The 17,792-nt window shown below is 35.3% G+C and overlaps 2 protein-coding genes across 3 annotated transcripts in view; both read left to right on the forward strand.

Annotated features, from left to right (window-relative positions):
* Positions 1 to 15,076, forward strand: part of LOC115245656 (epidermal growth factor receptor) — a 64,655-nt gene extending 49,579 nt beyond the window's left edge. Inside the window, exons 3-12 of the mRNA XM_029824064.1 lie at positions 5,132 to 5,467; positions 5,789 to 6,173; positions 6,390 to 7,066; positions 7,379 to 7,508; positions 7,947 to 8,257; positions 8,574 to 8,875; positions 9,674 to 10,885; positions 11,307 to 11,709; positions 11,863 to 12,042; positions 12,312 to 15,076. Of these exons, the coding sequence (XP_029679924.1) occupies positions 5,132 to 5,467; positions 5,789 to 6,173; positions 6,390 to 7,066; positions 7,379 to 7,508; positions 7,947 to 8,257; positions 8,574 to 8,875; positions 9,674 to 10,885; positions 11,307 to 11,709; positions 11,863 to 12,042; positions 12,312 to 12,619 (4,244 nt within the window). The 3' untranslated portion in view covers positions 12,620 to 15,076. The remainder of the gene's footprint in view (positions 1 to 5,131; positions 5,468 to 5,788; positions 6,174 to 6,389; positions 7,067 to 7,378; positions 7,509 to 7,946; positions 8,258 to 8,573; positions 8,876 to 9,673; positions 10,886 to 11,306; positions 11,710 to 11,862; positions 12,043 to 12,311) is intronic.
* A 2,253-nt stretch (positions 15,077 to 17,329) lies between these two features.
* Positions 17,330 to 17,792, forward strand: part of LOC115245660 (2-aminoadipate transaminase-like) — an 11,489-nt gene continuing 11,026 nt past the window's right edge. Inside the window, exon 1 of one of the 2 annotated variants that reach the window (XM_029824072.1) lies at positions 17,330 to 17,604. Coding sequence is in view for 1 of the 2 variants with exons in the window: in XM_029824071.1 (XP_029679931.1) it covers positions 17,424 to 17,499 (76 nt within the window). In the remaining variant the exon portion in view is untranslated. The remainder of the gene's footprint in view (positions 17,605 to 17,792) is intronic. The other variant, XM_029824071.1, reaches the window with a different exon arrangement.

The raw sequence follows: 17,792 nt of genomic DNA on the forward strand, positions 1-17,792 counted from the left end.
TATAAAGGGAGTGTAAATGTCTGCATAAACTTCTCACTTTGAGGCTCGTCATACGACGTCGTTGAAATGCGGAAACCGTTAAGCGGCAGAGTTACGAGCAGATCGCTTCGTTCTTTCAGTATCTTCTCATGCCTCCGTTCTAATCGCGAATTATGTTGAGAAGTGTTTTTTTCCGAAATAAATGGCGAACTTATATTTACATCGTGACTTTTATTGCAGGATCAATGTCTCGATGTTTAATATAGTATTACGAAGTTTATTTTCACGAAACGGAGTCCATTATTCTTCCGCTTGTGCGATACAACGATGTCTATTCCCAGACTTTTTCCAGTTTTCAATATACCATCCTCTTTTTTTTTTGCTTTCAATTTGCTTTTTCCTATCCTTTGAGTTTTCCTTTTTTGTTTATAATACTTTATCCCTTTTTGGAAGAAGTGAAAAGTATCTATTTTATTTTTACGCGTGCATTCTCTCTCTCTCTCTCTCTCTTGTTATTTTTCAATTTGAATAATTTAATATTTTTCTGCATTATCATATTTTTTACTGTTATTCGTTTATTTATTATCTTATATTTTTCTTATCAGAGGATGGATTTGTCTCAAAATAATAAATTTTTTCTCTCTGTTTTTCTTTCTCTCAGTTTCAATTTTTCTCTCTCTTATCCGTTCTCTGAAATTCATTCTCACCTTGAATTTTTTTCTCTCTTTTTTGAGCAAGCTCGAGCCAATACTTATTTCGCGCGTTTACGATACCTGGGCTTTATTTCGTTGGGCATTTAGCCGAAGGCTCTCTTTTACAGAGGCATCGAGAGAGAAAGAGAGCAGGCAAAGAGAAGCTTTAAAACCCAGAAACGATTTTGATGGTGGGGATTGCGCGAGCTCGACAGTATCGATGTTTACGAGCTCAAATAAACGGCACCGTCGCCGCCGCCGCCATCAGCATGTGGTTATTTCATATTACTTTGGGCCTTTAATGGAGGAGGCATTTTAAAGTGCCGCATAAAAATCGATGCTCTCGTCCTAGAAGGTGGTCGGTGGACCACGTATGGCTCAGTGCGACGTGCTGCTTTCACAAAAGAAACCTCACCGCGGGATTTCGGCGTCCTGTCTCGGTCGCTTGTTTCTTCATGCCCTACGTCTTCCGCGCCTCTTATATTTCGCGGTTTTTGCCAGATTTATCGTTCACGCATTTAAAGCTATATGTGAACCTTCATGCTGTCATTCTCTTTTCATTATATATTGTTAGGCATAAATATTATTTTTTTACAACACCTGAAGAGGCTTCTGTATATGTATAACTTTATCGAGAATTTATTTGAATTATGAATTAAATTATGGTCATATGTTTCCTCTTTTCTTCACGTTCTTATAATTGGCCATTTTGGCTAAATTCATTTCCTAAACGATTATAAGGAATATCCCGTGGCGAACAAAATTAATGCCTCAATTATAATCATTACTTGCATTATTTTCGTATTATCATAATTGCTCGTAGTTTGAATTTGGCGAATTTCCAACAAACTTTGCAGGTAATAATGAAGAAGGCGATATTCGCATCACGCTCGTAATCAATATATCGCCGCTATTGTCTTCGGCTACGGTGCAGGCGTCGTAAATTTGGCAGAATGTTAATTCTACGCGCGAAAGAGAGAGAGAGAGAGAGAGAGAGAGTGGCTCTCGCCGGGCAATTTTCGCGGCCCTGCCATCGGGGATAATCACCTAGTTTCTGCCGGGATGTATCCCCGGTCCCGAGGATCTAATGATGAATTTCGTGCCGCGTGCGAGAGAGTAAGCCTCGGAGGTTGGAAAACGAAAACGAGGAACGTGTCGGCCCGCCGACCTTAACCGACACTTCTCAGCGAACCTCCATCCTGTCTAAACGTCTATCCGTACGGCCATCACGCTCGTGGTATTCCTTTTTATCGAACCACCTTGCAGCGAGCACGCCAGAGCGAGCATAAGTTCCTCACGACGTGTCGGTTCGAATCGTTATTTTCTTCGGTCTAGATCGTATTTCGTTTGCCGGATGGTGCATTTTATCGATTGCTAGCTGTAAAAATTTTACTAGCTGTAAAAATGTCAAGGACTTGCGTAGATTGTTCATTTTTATAACAATGATAATTACATATAAGCAGTAAAATAAAATATACGAACTAAACTTATTTTAGTTTGCTTGATTTATTACTTTGTGGTTTTAACCAAGAGAAGATCGAGATATGATTAAAGGTAGACTAAACTTTACGAGTTTAGAAAAAAAGAAAGTAATAATTTTAACTGCATGTTCTTTCTATTTATGCTACAAGTGAAAGTGCAATCTTAAAGGCAATAGAAACTAGATTATTAATAATATTTGATTTCGAAATTAAAAATCGATTTATTTGTGGTAAAACTTTATAAGCACACAAAACAAATGTAGAAAATACTCAAGAAGATGAAAAGACGATATATCTTTAAATAGTTCGAGACAAATGCTCTTTATTCTTATTCCCGTGGAATCTTTATGACACGATTGTTTTCTTCAAGAAAGAGCAAAGTGGGACGACATAGACTGCAAGACAATGCCGAGAGATAATGAGAATAGAACAAAACATTTTCTGTTCTAACATAGCAAATGACTTGATGTTGACGAGACAGAATTATACGATGAAAAGTGTATCGTTGCTAAAAAAAGAAATTGTTTTTTATTTAATAAAAGTCGTTCTTCGATTAATTTTCCATCAAAGGAGAAAGCTTTTATTTATCAAATCATAAACCCTGATATTTTCTCTTTGTTTTTTATTCGAAGAATCATCGGATATTTCATAGATATTTCAGCAAATACAGAAAATCTGATCAATGCTTAATTCAGTATCGATCTCGAGGATAGGTAGTAAATTCTCGAAGAAAGTTTTATCCAATAACAAAAATTGCTCTATCTGTTAACCACAAATTCTGCGATTTCACAGCGGTATTCCTTCTTGGACGAAAAACCATCAGGTATAGTAATTTCGACAAATATTTGCCATACTTCTTCATTATGACGATCAAGTCGTTCATCTTTGATGCGACTCGGATTCGCGAGATAGGGCGGCAGAAAACCTGCGGCGGGTCCCATCGCCGATGCAGATGCACGCTCGATCCGCATTCCCGAGTCCTGGCGCCATGTCACGGTACATGTATTTTCGTACATGTATTGGTATCCCGTGACTCTCTCATCGGTAGCATCTGGTCGATACAAATACTTGGTACTCGAGTACACGGGTCTGTTTCGTCGGTTCTTCCCCTCTGTGATCTCCGGCGACGGCGACGAGGCCTTCTTCTGCGGTACACCTCCCTTAGATATCTCGCGCAAGAAGAACATCCTTACCGCGCAATTATTTTCGCATGATCCTGATCGTCGATCAGATTAATACAGCTCTTCCCGTACCGCATGCCGATCGCAGCGAAAGGCGGCCGCCGCCGCTTGTTTGCGAACTGTTTGCGAGGATGCGAGTCGAGATTTAAGCTGCGAGCAAAACCGAATTCCGGAGGAGTGAACGTGCGACTATGCTCTTTGCCGCGGCAGTTACTTCTTTGCTCCGCGAATAAGGAACTTGCGCGAAGCTATCTAATAAAGGTACCCTTCTTTTATACGTAGCCGCTATCAGGAGAAATTGGCCGCTCGATTAATTTCTGACGTATTTTACAATGTCTTTGGTCCTCCTTATCGTTAGTCATAATTACTGAGTTGTCAAATATTTCAGTTATCTCTTTCTTTCTCTCTTTTAATATCTTACAATAAGCATTATCTTAAATAAAAATTAAATAGGAAAGAAAAATAAAAGAGCAAACTATCTCTCCAGCTGACTCGTCAAGAAAAGATTGTGAAAGGATATTTAATTCTGGCACATTCTTCACTTTTTATTCTTCTTATAATTTATTTTTAATAAAGGAAATATACGATAATAAAAAAATTAAGAGTTTTTGTATTAATACGTAATAAGATTCTACAATTTTTCTGATAAAAAAAAAATCTGTTTTATCATTGCATTATAAACGAGAGATGCAAAATTTACATAAACATATTTGACTTGAGTTTACGTTTTCTATACTTTTATTAACGCATATGAAGAAACTGCACGATAAAAAGTAATATTCTATATATATCGATAAAAATTAATTTTGCTTTTTCTGCTGTATGAAATAGAAACTTCGCGTTCTTTTAAGAGAAGAATCATATATTAAATTTATTTTACATAAAAACAACTCTCTCATGTGTGTGGAATTTATATATAAATATTATATATAATGAATTTATAATATATAAAATGATTTTTTATGTTAATATTGAGAATGGCTTATCCCATTCTAATACTACAAACATTTACTATAACTTACGAATCTTATAAAAACCGTGCCTCCGAACGTGTGTATGCGTTGGTCATTCTCAAGCGCAATCGACTCAAGACTGTAATTGCACAACGAAATCACGGCAGCGCATGTACAGTACTTTATGTACATGGTTCGCCCACCAATATACGTTTCGTAGATAAAACGCTATCTGTAGATTGCGGGAATATACTATTAAGTGTGGGTGGGTGCCTACAAACTATCGTAATCGGAAATGAATAACGCGGTTTCTTCTACACATAGAAATCACGCATCCTCAATCACAATATTTGACTTTATTCTCTGAACCGTTATTCGAATTGCTCAATAATCGTGCCGTATTAAACACCTACATATGTATGTATCTGGAAGATACTGTCGCATGCAAAAAAAAATTTTATTGATAAATAATTATCGTTAAATTCACACAGCTTCAATGTTTTAATTTTAATATGAAACCAATTTATTCAACAACGAATTGGCAGAGCTTAAATACAGATATTAAGCTAATAAATAATATAATATAATGAATATATATTGTTTATTGTGACATTAACTAGCTGATGTAAACATATAAATATAATTATATATTCCTGCCACTATTTATAATTATCTGAGAATTATTTATTTATAATTTTAAAAGAAATTAAGAAAGAATGTGTGACCAGTAATCCAAATAATAATAATCTTTTTACATTTCACTTACATTCGTACTATATATAACTTAATATTCTCATAGATTTACAAATATAATAATTTATAAATGTTAACTGTTATGCTTACAGTTTGCATCGGTACCAATGGCCGTCTCTCCGTGCCGTCCAACAAACAGCATCACTACCGGAATCTTCGAGACCGGTACACCAACTGTACTTACGTCGATGGTAATCTGGAGATCACATGGCTCCAGAACAAAACCTTCGACCTCAGCTTCCTGCAGTATATACGGGAGGTCACCGGTTACGTCCTCATCAGTCACGTGGACGTGCGCAGGATCGTCCTCCCGAGACTGCAGATCATCCGTGGTAGAACCCTCTTCAAGCTCAATATTCACGACCACGAGTTCGCCCTCTTTGTCACAATGTGTCAGATGCACAACCTGGAGATGCCGGCCCTTAGAGGTATGTTTTCACTTCTTGATTCTCTTGTTCAAGTTAATACAGATACAAACACATCAACATTTTTTTTTATCTTTGAATACTTACTCACTTATTTATAATTGAAAAATCTCAATGAGATTTATATTAAATTTACTTTAAATTATGAGAAACATTGCCTTATACACACAAATAAACGGACATATTTCAAAAATTAGATGTTTATAAAAATTGATAAATTATCTTGCATTATCGAAAAACTTCGAACCAGCAATATTTAAAGAAGAAATTTAACGAGCTATTATTTTGTTCGTGTCTAATTTGTCGCAATTGATTTCGCCATAGATATACTCAACGGGAGCGTGGGCATGTACAACAACTACAATCTCTGCCATATCAGGACGATCAATTGGGAGGAAATAATCACCGGTCAAGGAGGACGATATTTTTACGTGTATAATTTTACATCGCCGGAACGCGTCTGTCCGGAATGCGACGAAAGCTGCGAACAGGGCTGCTGGGGTGAGGGCCCGGAAAACTGTCAAAGGTACTCGAAGACGAACTGTTCGCCCCAGTGCTGGCAGGGCAGGTGTTTCGGTCCTAATCCACGCGAGTGTTGCCATCTTTTTTGCGCCGGTGGCTGTACCGGCCCCAAACAGAGCGACTGTCTTGCCTGCAAGAATTTCTTCGATGATGGCGTGTGCACGCAGGAATGTCCGCCCATGCAAAAGTAAGTATAGTAACATCACGCATCTGTATTTTTGCTACAAAGTAAGATGTTGCAAAAGGTGCTTTACACACAATAGAAAATTAAAATAATACTCATCTAAATAATAATAATTTAATATGTAACAAAATTAACCATGGGTTACTCATACAAATTATTTATATGGTATAAAATTAATAAAAAAATAGATTAATATCTGAACATTAATAATCCTTCCAGATATAACCCAACAACATATTCGTGGGAAGCTAATCCTGATGGAAAATACGCGTACGGAGCAACCTGCGTGAGACGATGTCCGGAACATCTCTTGAAAGACAACGGCGCGTGTGTGAGATCCTGTCCACAGAAGAAGAAAGCAATGAACGGCGAGTGTGTTCCCTGCGACGGTCCTTGTCCGAAAACCTGCAAGGGCGTCGAGAAAGTGCATTCTGGTAACATTAACACCTTCAAGGATTGCACCATCATCGAAGGATCCATCACAATCCTAGATCAGAGCTTCGAGGGCTTCCAGCACGTTTATCCAAATTACACGTTCGGCAAACGATACGAGAAGATGCATCCCGACGAGTTAGAAGTCTTCAGAACTTTAAAAGAGATTACGGGCTATCTTAATATCCAAGGAGATCACCAAGATTTTAAGAATCTTTCGTACTTTCGCAATCTCGAGATGATCGGAGGCAGAACGCTCACGGAATATTTTGCGTCGTTGTACATCGTCAAAACTTCTCTCGTGTCGTTCGGACTTAGTTCCTTGAAGAAGATTTATTCCGGTTCGATTGCGATTTTGGAGAACAAGAATCTATGTTACGCGCAGAGTATCAATTGGAGCAGGATCAAAAAATCATCCGAACACGAAAGTCTTCTGTCGAACAATCGAAACGAGAGCGAGTGCGGTAAGTACAATAAAAAGATTTAGACATAAGTGTAAAAGAAAAGTGCATATACTTAGTTTTTTATTTTAAAAAGAAAAATAATCCTCTAAATATTGCTAAATGTAAAAATTTAATCTTAACTATAATATTTCTTATAATAAGTTTACTGCGGGTTTTTTTCATACTTTTAAACTAGTGTAAAATTAAAAATAGAATTAATATAATGGTATTATTGCATCAACATTTAAACATATAATATTCATCCAATTCAGTATAAACAAATTATCAAGTTTCTATGTAAAAATTAAATAGAATATTGATTTTGAATTGCAGTCAAAGATGGTCTCGTATGTGATGAGCAATGTTCGGATGAAGGATGCTGGGGACCTGGACCGGCGCAATGTCTGTCGTGCAAGAACTTTATTCTAGGAAATGATTGTCTTCAAGATTGCACTGCGCCAGGGTAAGTCGACAAGTATCAAAATATTTTATGATATGAAGTTAAAATTTCCAATAATGTAAACAATTTCTCTCCAATCAAAATTGCTTTCCTAGCTCATGGATTAAAGGTAAATCGAAATCCTTTAACGAAAATTTGAGCCATAATTCTCGTTATTTTTTTATTTTTATTTATATTTTGTAAGCAAGTTACATATCACGCAACACATCTCATCGTAACTGCTTTAAACCACACATAATATAATTTGAGTGTTTATTATATTCCAGCAATTTTTTATCTATGTCATATCTCCTTTTTATTTTTGTTAATTTTTCTACGCCTTATCTTTCTGTTTCCGTTGCTCTAGTTCCGTTTTCTACGTTCGTCTTTGATTTTACATATTACTTTCTTATGCGATGTTTCTCGGTATCATTTAACGATTGATTATGATTATGTTGTCAGAATTTATCAAGCGGACGAAAAAACCTGTAAGATGTGTCACGAAGAGTGCGACGGCTCCTGCACCGGTCCTAATGCCGACCAATGCATCAAGTGCAAACACGTGCGAGATGGGCCGTTCTGTGTGCCCGAGTGCCCGTCCTCAAAGTACAACGACAACGGCCAATGTAAACACTGCCACGAGAACTGCGTAGGCGGCTGCGAGGGACCGGAGAACAACATAGGCGCCAACGGATGTCATAGTTGCGAAAAGGCAATTATGAACGGGCACGTACCAGAGGGATGTTTGCAGAAGAAAGAGCCATGTCCTGATGGTAAGTCATATGACACTCTTTACTTTGGGCGACACTTTTCTATTAACATATCAATCTTTTAATAGCCTAATTATAATATTGTAAAAAAGTTATCTCACGTTATTATGCATTTTATATAAATATAAGTAACGGATATCGTTGCAATAAAATACTATTGAAAGCAATGATATAATAATAAATTAATTCCTTTTTATAATAATAGGATAAAATATATATATATATATAATTCTTTATACAATGCTATATATTTAAATAACAAACATTCTATATATAATATCGTGTATAAACAAAGCGTGTTTTGTTATCACATTTGCAGGACATTATTATGAGTGGGTGAGTCCACAGGAGCAAGGTGCTTTAAAACCTCTTGCCGGAAAGGCAGTGTGTCGCAAGTGCCACCCACGTTGCAAGAAGTGCACGGGATACGGCTTCCACGAGCAAGTGTGTCAACAATGCACCAAGTACAAGAGGGGAGAGCAATGCGAGGATGAATGTCCTACCGATCATTTCGCGGATGCTGACACGCAGCTATGTATACCGTGCTTCGGGGAGTGCCGAGGATGCTTTGGACCAGGCCCGAATCAGTGCTACAAATGTCGAAATTACAAAATTTATGTTGTAAGTAATGCAATATTAAAAATATAATTTAGATTACACGCATATATATAATAAAATAAAATATATAATAAAGTAATAAAAAATAAGTTAATAATGTAACAAGTATATCGGTATTGAAGCCTCTGTTACTGTAATTTATAATATATTTTGTATAAAGTTAGAGAGAAAGAAAAAAAGAGAGAGAGAAAAAAAGAGAGAAAGAGAGAGAAGTTAAAAATTTTAATGTTCTAATTAATTTGTATAATTTATATATTTTAGGATGGCAATTTTGGTGATAATTCAACGACCTTTAATTGCACGGAAATTTGTCCACCGGAATATCCTCACAAGATTTTCCCTCCAGATAGCGAACCGTACTGTTCCGTGGAGACGATAGGCTTAGGCTTTCAAATGGATAATGAACTTCAACCAGCTATTTTGACCGGGATTGTACTCGTTACGATGTTCCTGGTCGCCGGCTTTATTGCGATAATATACTTCTGGAGGATGAGAACGAAAGCCAAGGAGAATACGGTAAAGATGACGATGGCTCTGACAGGTTTGGATGACAACGAACCGCTTCGACCGACAGGCGTAAAACCAAATCTGGCCAAGTTACGAATAATTAAGGAAGAGGAGATGAGAAAGGGCGGTATACTGGGTTATGGTGCTTTCGGTAATGTGTACAAAGGCGTTTGGGTGCCCGAAGGGGAGAACGTGAAGATCCCGGTCGCTATGAGAGAGAGAAAAAAAGAGAGAAAGAGAGAGAAGTTAAAAATTTTAATGTTCTAATTAATTTGTATAATTTATATATTTTAGGATGGCAATTTTGGTGATAATTCAACGACCTTTAATTGCACGGAAATTTGTCCACCGGAATATCCTCACAAGATTTTCCCTCCAGATAGCGAACCGTACTGTTCCGTGGAGACGATAGGCTTAGGCTTTCAAATGGATAATGAACTTCAACCAGCTATTTTGACCGGGATTGTACTCGTTACGATGTTCCTGGTCGCCGGCTTTATTGCGATAATATACTTCTGGAGGATGAGAACGAAAGCCAAGGAGAATACGGTAAAGATGACGATGGCTCTGACAGGTTTGGATGACAACGAACCGCTTCGACCGACAGGCGTAAAACCAAATCTGGCCAAGTTACGAATAATTAAGGAAGAGGAGATGAGAAAGGGCGGTATACTGGGTTATGGTGCTTTCGGTAATGTGTACAAAGGCGTTTGGGTGCCCGAAGGGGAGAACGTGAAGATCCCGGTCGCTATAAAAGTCCTCCATGATGGCACGGGTGCGAATACGTCTAAAGAATTTCTCGACGAGGCTTATATCATGGCCAGCGTTGAGCATCCAAATCTGCTGCAATTACTCGCGGTATGCATGACGTCGCAGATGATGTTGGTGACCCAGCTAATGCCCCTCGGATGTTTGCTGGACTTCGTACGCAGATACAAGGACAAAATCGGTTCAAAGCCGCTGTTAAATTGGTGTACGCAGATCGCAAGAGGTATGGCTTATCTGGAGGAGAGGAGGTTGGTTCACCGAGATTTAGCGGCGCGAAATGTCCTCGTGCAAACTCCGAATTGCGTGAAGATTACCGATTTTGGTCTTGCTAAACTATTGGACATTAACGAAGAGCAGTACAAAGCCGCGGGCGGGAAGATGCCAATCAAGTGGTTGGCTTTAGAATGCATTCAGCATCGAGTGTTTACTCATAAGTCGGACGTGTGGGCTTTTGGAGTGACCATTTGGGAAGTTCTCACTTACGGCGGTAGACCGTACGAAAATGTCCCTGCCCGAAACGTGCCCGAACTGCTGGAGAAGGGCGAAAGGCTACCGCAACCCGCGATTTGCACGATCGACGTGTACATGATCATGATCAAATGCTGGATGCTCGATGCCGAATCTAGACCCAGCTTTAAGGAACTAGCCGAAGACTTCGCAAAAATGTCCAGAGATCCTGGCCGATATCTTGCCATTAAAGGGGATAAATACATGAGACTGCCTTCGTATACATTACAGGTAATTTATATTAATTTGTTTGCAAAAGATTTGAATAAAAGATAATTATTACAGAGCGATTATGTCGATAACAGGAAAAAATTGTTGATAAATTGTAATAGAATTGTAATTAATTATAATAATTGTATTATAATTTTGTTAATAATACTTTAAGTTTTTCATATCATTATCTGTTCAATCAAACATAAAAAAATATATTATATATTTCAGATATTAAAATTAAAATTATAAAACAGAATTAAAATAAAATTATATTAGATATTAAACCACAGTGATAACATCAGTTTGTAAGAATTATTAACACGATAAAAATTAGCGTATTATTAGCATGTAATACTCTAATATAATTTTTCTATAATAATTAAATATGACAGCAAAAAAAAATTCTTAAAAGAAATTTCTACAAAATGTAAATTTTCAGGACGAAAAAGAGATGATACGAAATCTCGCATCGGCAATGGATGGTCCAGAAGCTCTGGTGGATGCAGAAGAGTATCTGCAGCCTAAGTCACGGGCTCCGCTTCCGCCTGTGATCTCCGCATCAAGTACTTCCGGTTCGCCGCCGAATACATCGGTTAAATCATGGCCAAACGGCAAGTCTCTTGCCGCTGATTCTCCGACGCCGCAAAATCAGCAAAACTGGGATAGGGAGCTTTTGAGGTACGGTGGAAATCACGGAAACGGAAGTGCATCGCATGAAGCCGGCAATTCCAGTCAGCACACGCATTATGCACATCCCAATGGTCATTGCGGACACGTCATAGGATCTGACAGCTCGAGTTCGAGATACTGTTCAGATCCGTTGAAGATGGTTGGTTCTAGAGGTAAGCAAAACAAAGCGTCTCAAATGTTGAAGAAATTGAATGGAATTTTCTGTGTAAAGATTGCAGCATTGTTTGATGATTGTTAGGTCATATTGTACACGTCAATCATGCTGAATTTATTAAATAATCAGAAATAATAAATTTTAATTTCAGATTGCGATGTGACGGACGATTGTTTCGAGATTAAAGTACACTCCGCGCATCAACAGGCTCAAGTGGGAGATCTGAAACTGGATTTACCATTAGATGAAGATGATTATCTCATGCCGTCGCCGCAACTGCCAGCTAACAAAACACAATACATGGATCTCATCGGAGAGTCTAAACCAACAGGTAAGTGAAAGAAAAATTTGCTATTATTTTTACACAAATTCAATTTCATCTATATTCTGTAACATATATCCTTGAGAATCAATAAATGAATTTTTATTTTTAAAAACTTTTTATTATATTTACGTATAAGTAATTCTGCATATTAATTTTAATTAATTAATTATTTTTATATTTTATAGTTAGAATTTATTTATTTATTTTGTTATACTATTTTTTATTACTTATTGTTTTTTTTACAAAATAGAAAATTATTTTTATTCTATTTCTAGAATCCGAACCAAAACATCTGAACAATGGCTTCCGGAAGTATCCAGATTTCCTGACGATTCAAGGGAAAACATCGTTGGACAATCCAGAATATTTAATGTCGCAGGACGAAGGGCCATTGACGCCACAAACTCTGGGTATCCCTACACTGGACTTGGAGAAAGTCCTAACGAACGGCGCTTTTGGATCTCAAATTAGACAGAGGAGTTCTGAAGAGGAGTCGGATCACGAGTATTACAACGATTTTGACCGGCTGGAACGAGAATTGCAACCATTGAAACCGTTCAGAAAGAACGAGACCACGGTGTGATTCCAGTGATCTTTATCGAAAACATGAAAGAAGCTCATAATTCTATGAGACTAGTGGTTATTATATCGAGAAAGCCCTTGCTTCGTTCGGGAAGAAGGTAAATCAAACAACCACGTAAAAAAGTAGCGAAAACAAATGTACGAACTCATCACTGAAGTTACTCACACAATTTCCAAGAAGGATCTACTGTACTTAGAGAGGACACTTCGCTCAAGTGCCGCGCTTGATTGTGATTAGATGTAAGCTAGAAAGACTCTTGTACGTATATATGAGATATAAAGATATATAAATAAGACGAGGAAAAAAGAGACTATACGAAGACGCGCCGGAAACGAGAATCGCGCGACGGCGATGCTCGCGAACAAGTAGTGCAAAGATATTCTTAACGTGCCATTTGCCGTGGCTTGTAAATAAATTACTTTTCGTACTAATTTCTCGAGGATATAAGAAGTATTCTAGGACTTAATTTGCAGCGACAGTGTCCAAGATCGTCTCTGCTTACTAGCTTCTTTTCGGACTGGTTTAAAGCATTTTGGATCTCAAAAAAATTCTTTCATATTTTTTCTATGCATGTTCAATAATTAAAATATAGAAAATGGCTAAGAGAATGGCTTCTACGATTCTCATAGCTTTAAACCGGTCTTGTTTTTTTCTCACTGCTATCTTACAAAGATATCTGCACCGTGAAAACTAATATTCACAATAACGATACCTATCTTTCAACGAAACCGGTCGAAAATAGGGAACAATATCTTTTCGACGTGATTAAATTTTATAATTAAAAGATTATATTATAGCGCGATAAGAAAAAGTGCGAAACGTCGAAGAATTAAGGCTGTCCACAACGACCGCGCGCGAGCTATAAAAAGATTCGTGGTCGTTGTTAAATTTTTAATGGTGCAAAAACTATTTTAGACGTTTTCTTTATATCGAGCGAAATACTTGAAATATCCCAGGAGATCGCTCAATGCGTTTTTTTTAAGAATTTGTTACCATTTTTTTATTTTATTCATAAACGCAGAACAAGTTCGCTATTAACATCTTATTTTGTTAAATAACAAATATTCTCTATAAACATCTCTTTTGTAAGAAATGTAAAATATGTATTATCAACTATAAAAGTATTTATATGATATTGATATGGGAAAAGAAACTTAAATTAATTCTAAATTTATATGGTAAAATAATTCATATAGAATATATTCAAAATGGCAATAATTAATTAAAACATTTTATCGATATTCGATGAGTTCTCGTTGGAAAGATTAATCAATGCTTTTAAAACTGTTTTAACACAGCATTTACGAGATCTTTCGCTTAGAATGACGAAGGTTAAGCGGTCCCGCCACAAACGCCAGCTTGCAATAATGTCCTTAAATAATCAAATCTATTTAACGATCTTCCTTTTTAATCTGCTTCGTTGCCTTAGGATATAATAAAAAGTCTGGAAAGAAAACCGAGAAAAAAATTCTATTATACATCGCTCAAATCAGACGTTAATGCAACCGGGTCAAAGCATTTGTGCGATATGCCGCTGACTGTGATACGAATTATTTTACTTTCGCCTGAAGACATTCAAGTACGGCAATGATAGCACCTTCCTTCCTTCCCACAGTAAGCTACGACAGCAAAACCTGCATTATCCTATTTTACTGCCGAGGATAAATTCGCTCTCGTGTCGAGATCCAGATCTATTACGACGAGGGCAAACATGATTCTACTTAAGTATGGAGGAGCAAAGAGACTCAAACAGAGCGCGTTTTTCCCTCCTCTTATGCCATCGTCTTCGTAATGGGGCTAATAAAATTGCTCCCGGGCCGGGAATTATTTCGACTTTTATATACGAAACGCGATTTGTATATACTTTAGCGAGTAGCGTAGCGAACAGAAACCTCCACGAGCGTAAAAAGAAGGAGAGTATTTGTACGCAATAAGTAATCATACGTCGCCAGAATACGGTAGTAGCCGTATCGAATAGTAGTACGATAGGACGTGCCATGTTGTACAGGAAAAAAAGAAGAAAGTACATGAAAGAACAAATTTTATGAGCGCGAAACGAATCTTCGCTGTATTTAATAAATTTCGCAGGAACTCTGTCCTATACGAGCCTTGCATTTGTTGTAGATGAGCATGGACGTGCGCGAGATTGACGATTTCCTCCAGGAAAATCGTATCAATATTTTAAAATCGATAAAATTATTGTAATTTTGACTTGAGGACAAAGCGCGACGACGATATCGGATCATCCGTATATCATATATAGTTTTTATTTTTATATATTTTTTAAACGTATAGTCACGCTACGCATTAATAGCTTCAATTTACAAATTTTCATATTCTTCTTATTATAAAGCAACCAAAATCATTCCGAAACGTTTATTCCTCCATCTTCAAATTCATCATAAGATAACATTTATATACTATATATATTATTACATATACATATATTATATTTATAATATATATATAACCAATATTTTTTTACAGTGTTATATATAAAATGATCAATATGGTTTTCAAATAAGAAATATGATGTACTTTTAGAGACATGCAATATTTTATGTTTTTTTTTTAAGATACGGAATGACATTGGTTACTTTTTCTTAGTACAAGGCATTTGCGCATCCTTGATAACTTATCGCGATCATGTTCTGTGATAATCGAAATAAAATAAAATCGAAAGTAAATACAAAAAATATCTCGATTATTATTGTGCAAAAAATTCAAAACAGATTTCCAATCTCGCCACATACCCTGCAGTTACGCATCTTATCCGTATAACGATGTAAGCCAATACGTATCGTGTACATTGTGTTAAGTATTACTAATTATTATTATTATAACAGATTCTTTTTGTAATATATCATTCACTGCGACGCGTTATTCGTCGCACGAGGAAAGATATGTGATTTCTGTAAAGCGAACCAAGAGAAAACGTCTTTCCATTTTTTCTCTCCCTCGCACATTTGGGCTTGTAAATGTAAATTGAATTGCGACTGAGCATTCTAATTAGGAATTGTACATTGTAATCTAACGTTACGTAACTGCGAGGAGTTGCATTTGCCATTCGGTTGTGGACATAGAACCTATAGATCTTTATTGTATCATTATATATCGTAAAAATTTATTGTAATAAAGAACAATCATTCTTATCACTTGTCATATCTTTCTTGAACCTAAATAATTGCATGAAATTTACATAATATTCTTCAGCGATATTTTTTTAGATGCACGTTGTACTACACGTTACCTCATCAATGCACATTTGCATAAAGAAAATTTATGCATGAAGAAGGAAGATTGCGGTTATCGAATATTTTCCTTAGTATTGATTCTCAGAATCTCATTTACATACGCCTGCTATTTTTATAAAATACTATCCACACATACCAAATAAATATTTTATTTAATATCAATTAAAAAACTAATTCTTTTCTTTATCAAATGCTATATTATCTTTTTTATCTCCTCTTCGTTTTTTTCGCATACTTACGCGTAAAATATTTATACAAAAAAAGATAAAAAATACATGTCAAATATATAAAAGTAAAATAAATATAAATATAAAAAAGTATCAAAGGAATAGAAGTTTAAAAAAATAAAAAACGGTAATTTAATTGTTTAAAAATAGATATAAAATTCATGCAATCAGTACATTTAAATACTTTGTTAATACCTCGCAAATTAAAAACATAGAAAATCAGCATTTTATAAATGTTCAAATAAAATGTAATTTTTTCTTATTTTATCTTTTAACTATAATTATACAGGTACGCATACGTGACAACTAACCAAAATTATTGACATTATTGTAGTTAGATGCTAAATATAGCTCTTATCATTATAGCTTAAGTCTCAAACGAGATAGTATTATACTTTAAGATATTTTTACGATGAGTTATGCTTTACTTTATTTTATTGTATATTATTTTTCAAGTAGAACTTAGCATATATTCAGCCAAGATATCTGGATGCTTGAATATTATTAACATTAATAAATCAGTATAAACTTTTGTCAACTGAAAATAGATTAAAGTTATCTAAAATTTTCGATATCCTTTTTCTAACAAAACTTATGTTAGTAAAAAATAATTATAAAGTTATGATGAATAGAAGTAATAAGAATCTGCGCATTGGCTTTTTTAAATTACTTTTATAGTTACTTAATTGCTTTTATTTATTTTTTCATGAATAAATATTCAATAATAAAATTATTTAAGGAAAAAAATTCGATTATGCTTGTTTCAAATACTTAAAGTTATTGAGAGATAGATATAACAAAAAAGAAAAACATTTTCAGATTCGACAGACAAAATCTCCATTATTCATGGCGTTATCTGCATTGGCAATCATATAATCGGCAATAATAATAATTAATAATAATTAGTAAAAGGATAATACCCTGATAATAAATGCAAGAAAAAAAATGCTGTATTTATTTATAATAATAATATCACAAATATAGATATCTCGTAATCATAAAAAAAGCTTGTCCAGACACATATATTGAGATAAATACTTCATATTGTAATATTCATATTATTTCTCATACGTGAAAAAAAAAAAATTATATTTAATGTTCTTTAATGATTGGTGTAAATGCACGGAATTGTACGGAATGATACGAGAAAGTTATCTTGGTCTATAGTACGAAAGAGAGAAAGAGACAGACATTATGCTCCGACCTCCAACTCATTTTGTACATTCATTGTCAGTCAGTCGCTCGTGAATAATCGTACAGTAAGGATCTGTGTCTGACAACGAGATATTTTTAGTGCGAAGTTTTGCGTCCGTAAGCCTTTAAATGTGGCTGATAAAAAACGTTGCGCATCATTTTGTTCAATTGAGAACACGAATTCAGATCAAATTTAACAATTTACGTAAGAAAGTTTAATGTTTGCATAGCAGACAAAAGTGAACACTCAATAATTTTAAAGAATATATTACTTTATAATTTTGGAATTTTTTACGTTAAGGCATATCTGGTAATTATATATATAGTTGTACTATAATATATATATATTTTAACAATTTAGTTTAATGTTTGCATAGCAGACAAAAGTGAACACTCAATAATTTTAAAGAATATATTACTTTATAATTTTGGAATTTTTTGAATTTTTTAATATCTGGTAATTATATATATAGTTGTACTATAATATATATATATATA

The sequence above is a fragment of the Formica exsecta genome, unplaced genomic scaffold (genome assembly GCF_003651465.1).
Source record: "Formica exsecta isolate Colony F162 unplaced genomic scaffold, ASM365146v1 scaffold125, whole genome shotgun sequence".
NCBI classification, from domain to species: Eukaryota; Metazoa; Arthropoda; class Insecta; order Hymenoptera; family Formicidae; genus Formica; species Formica exsecta.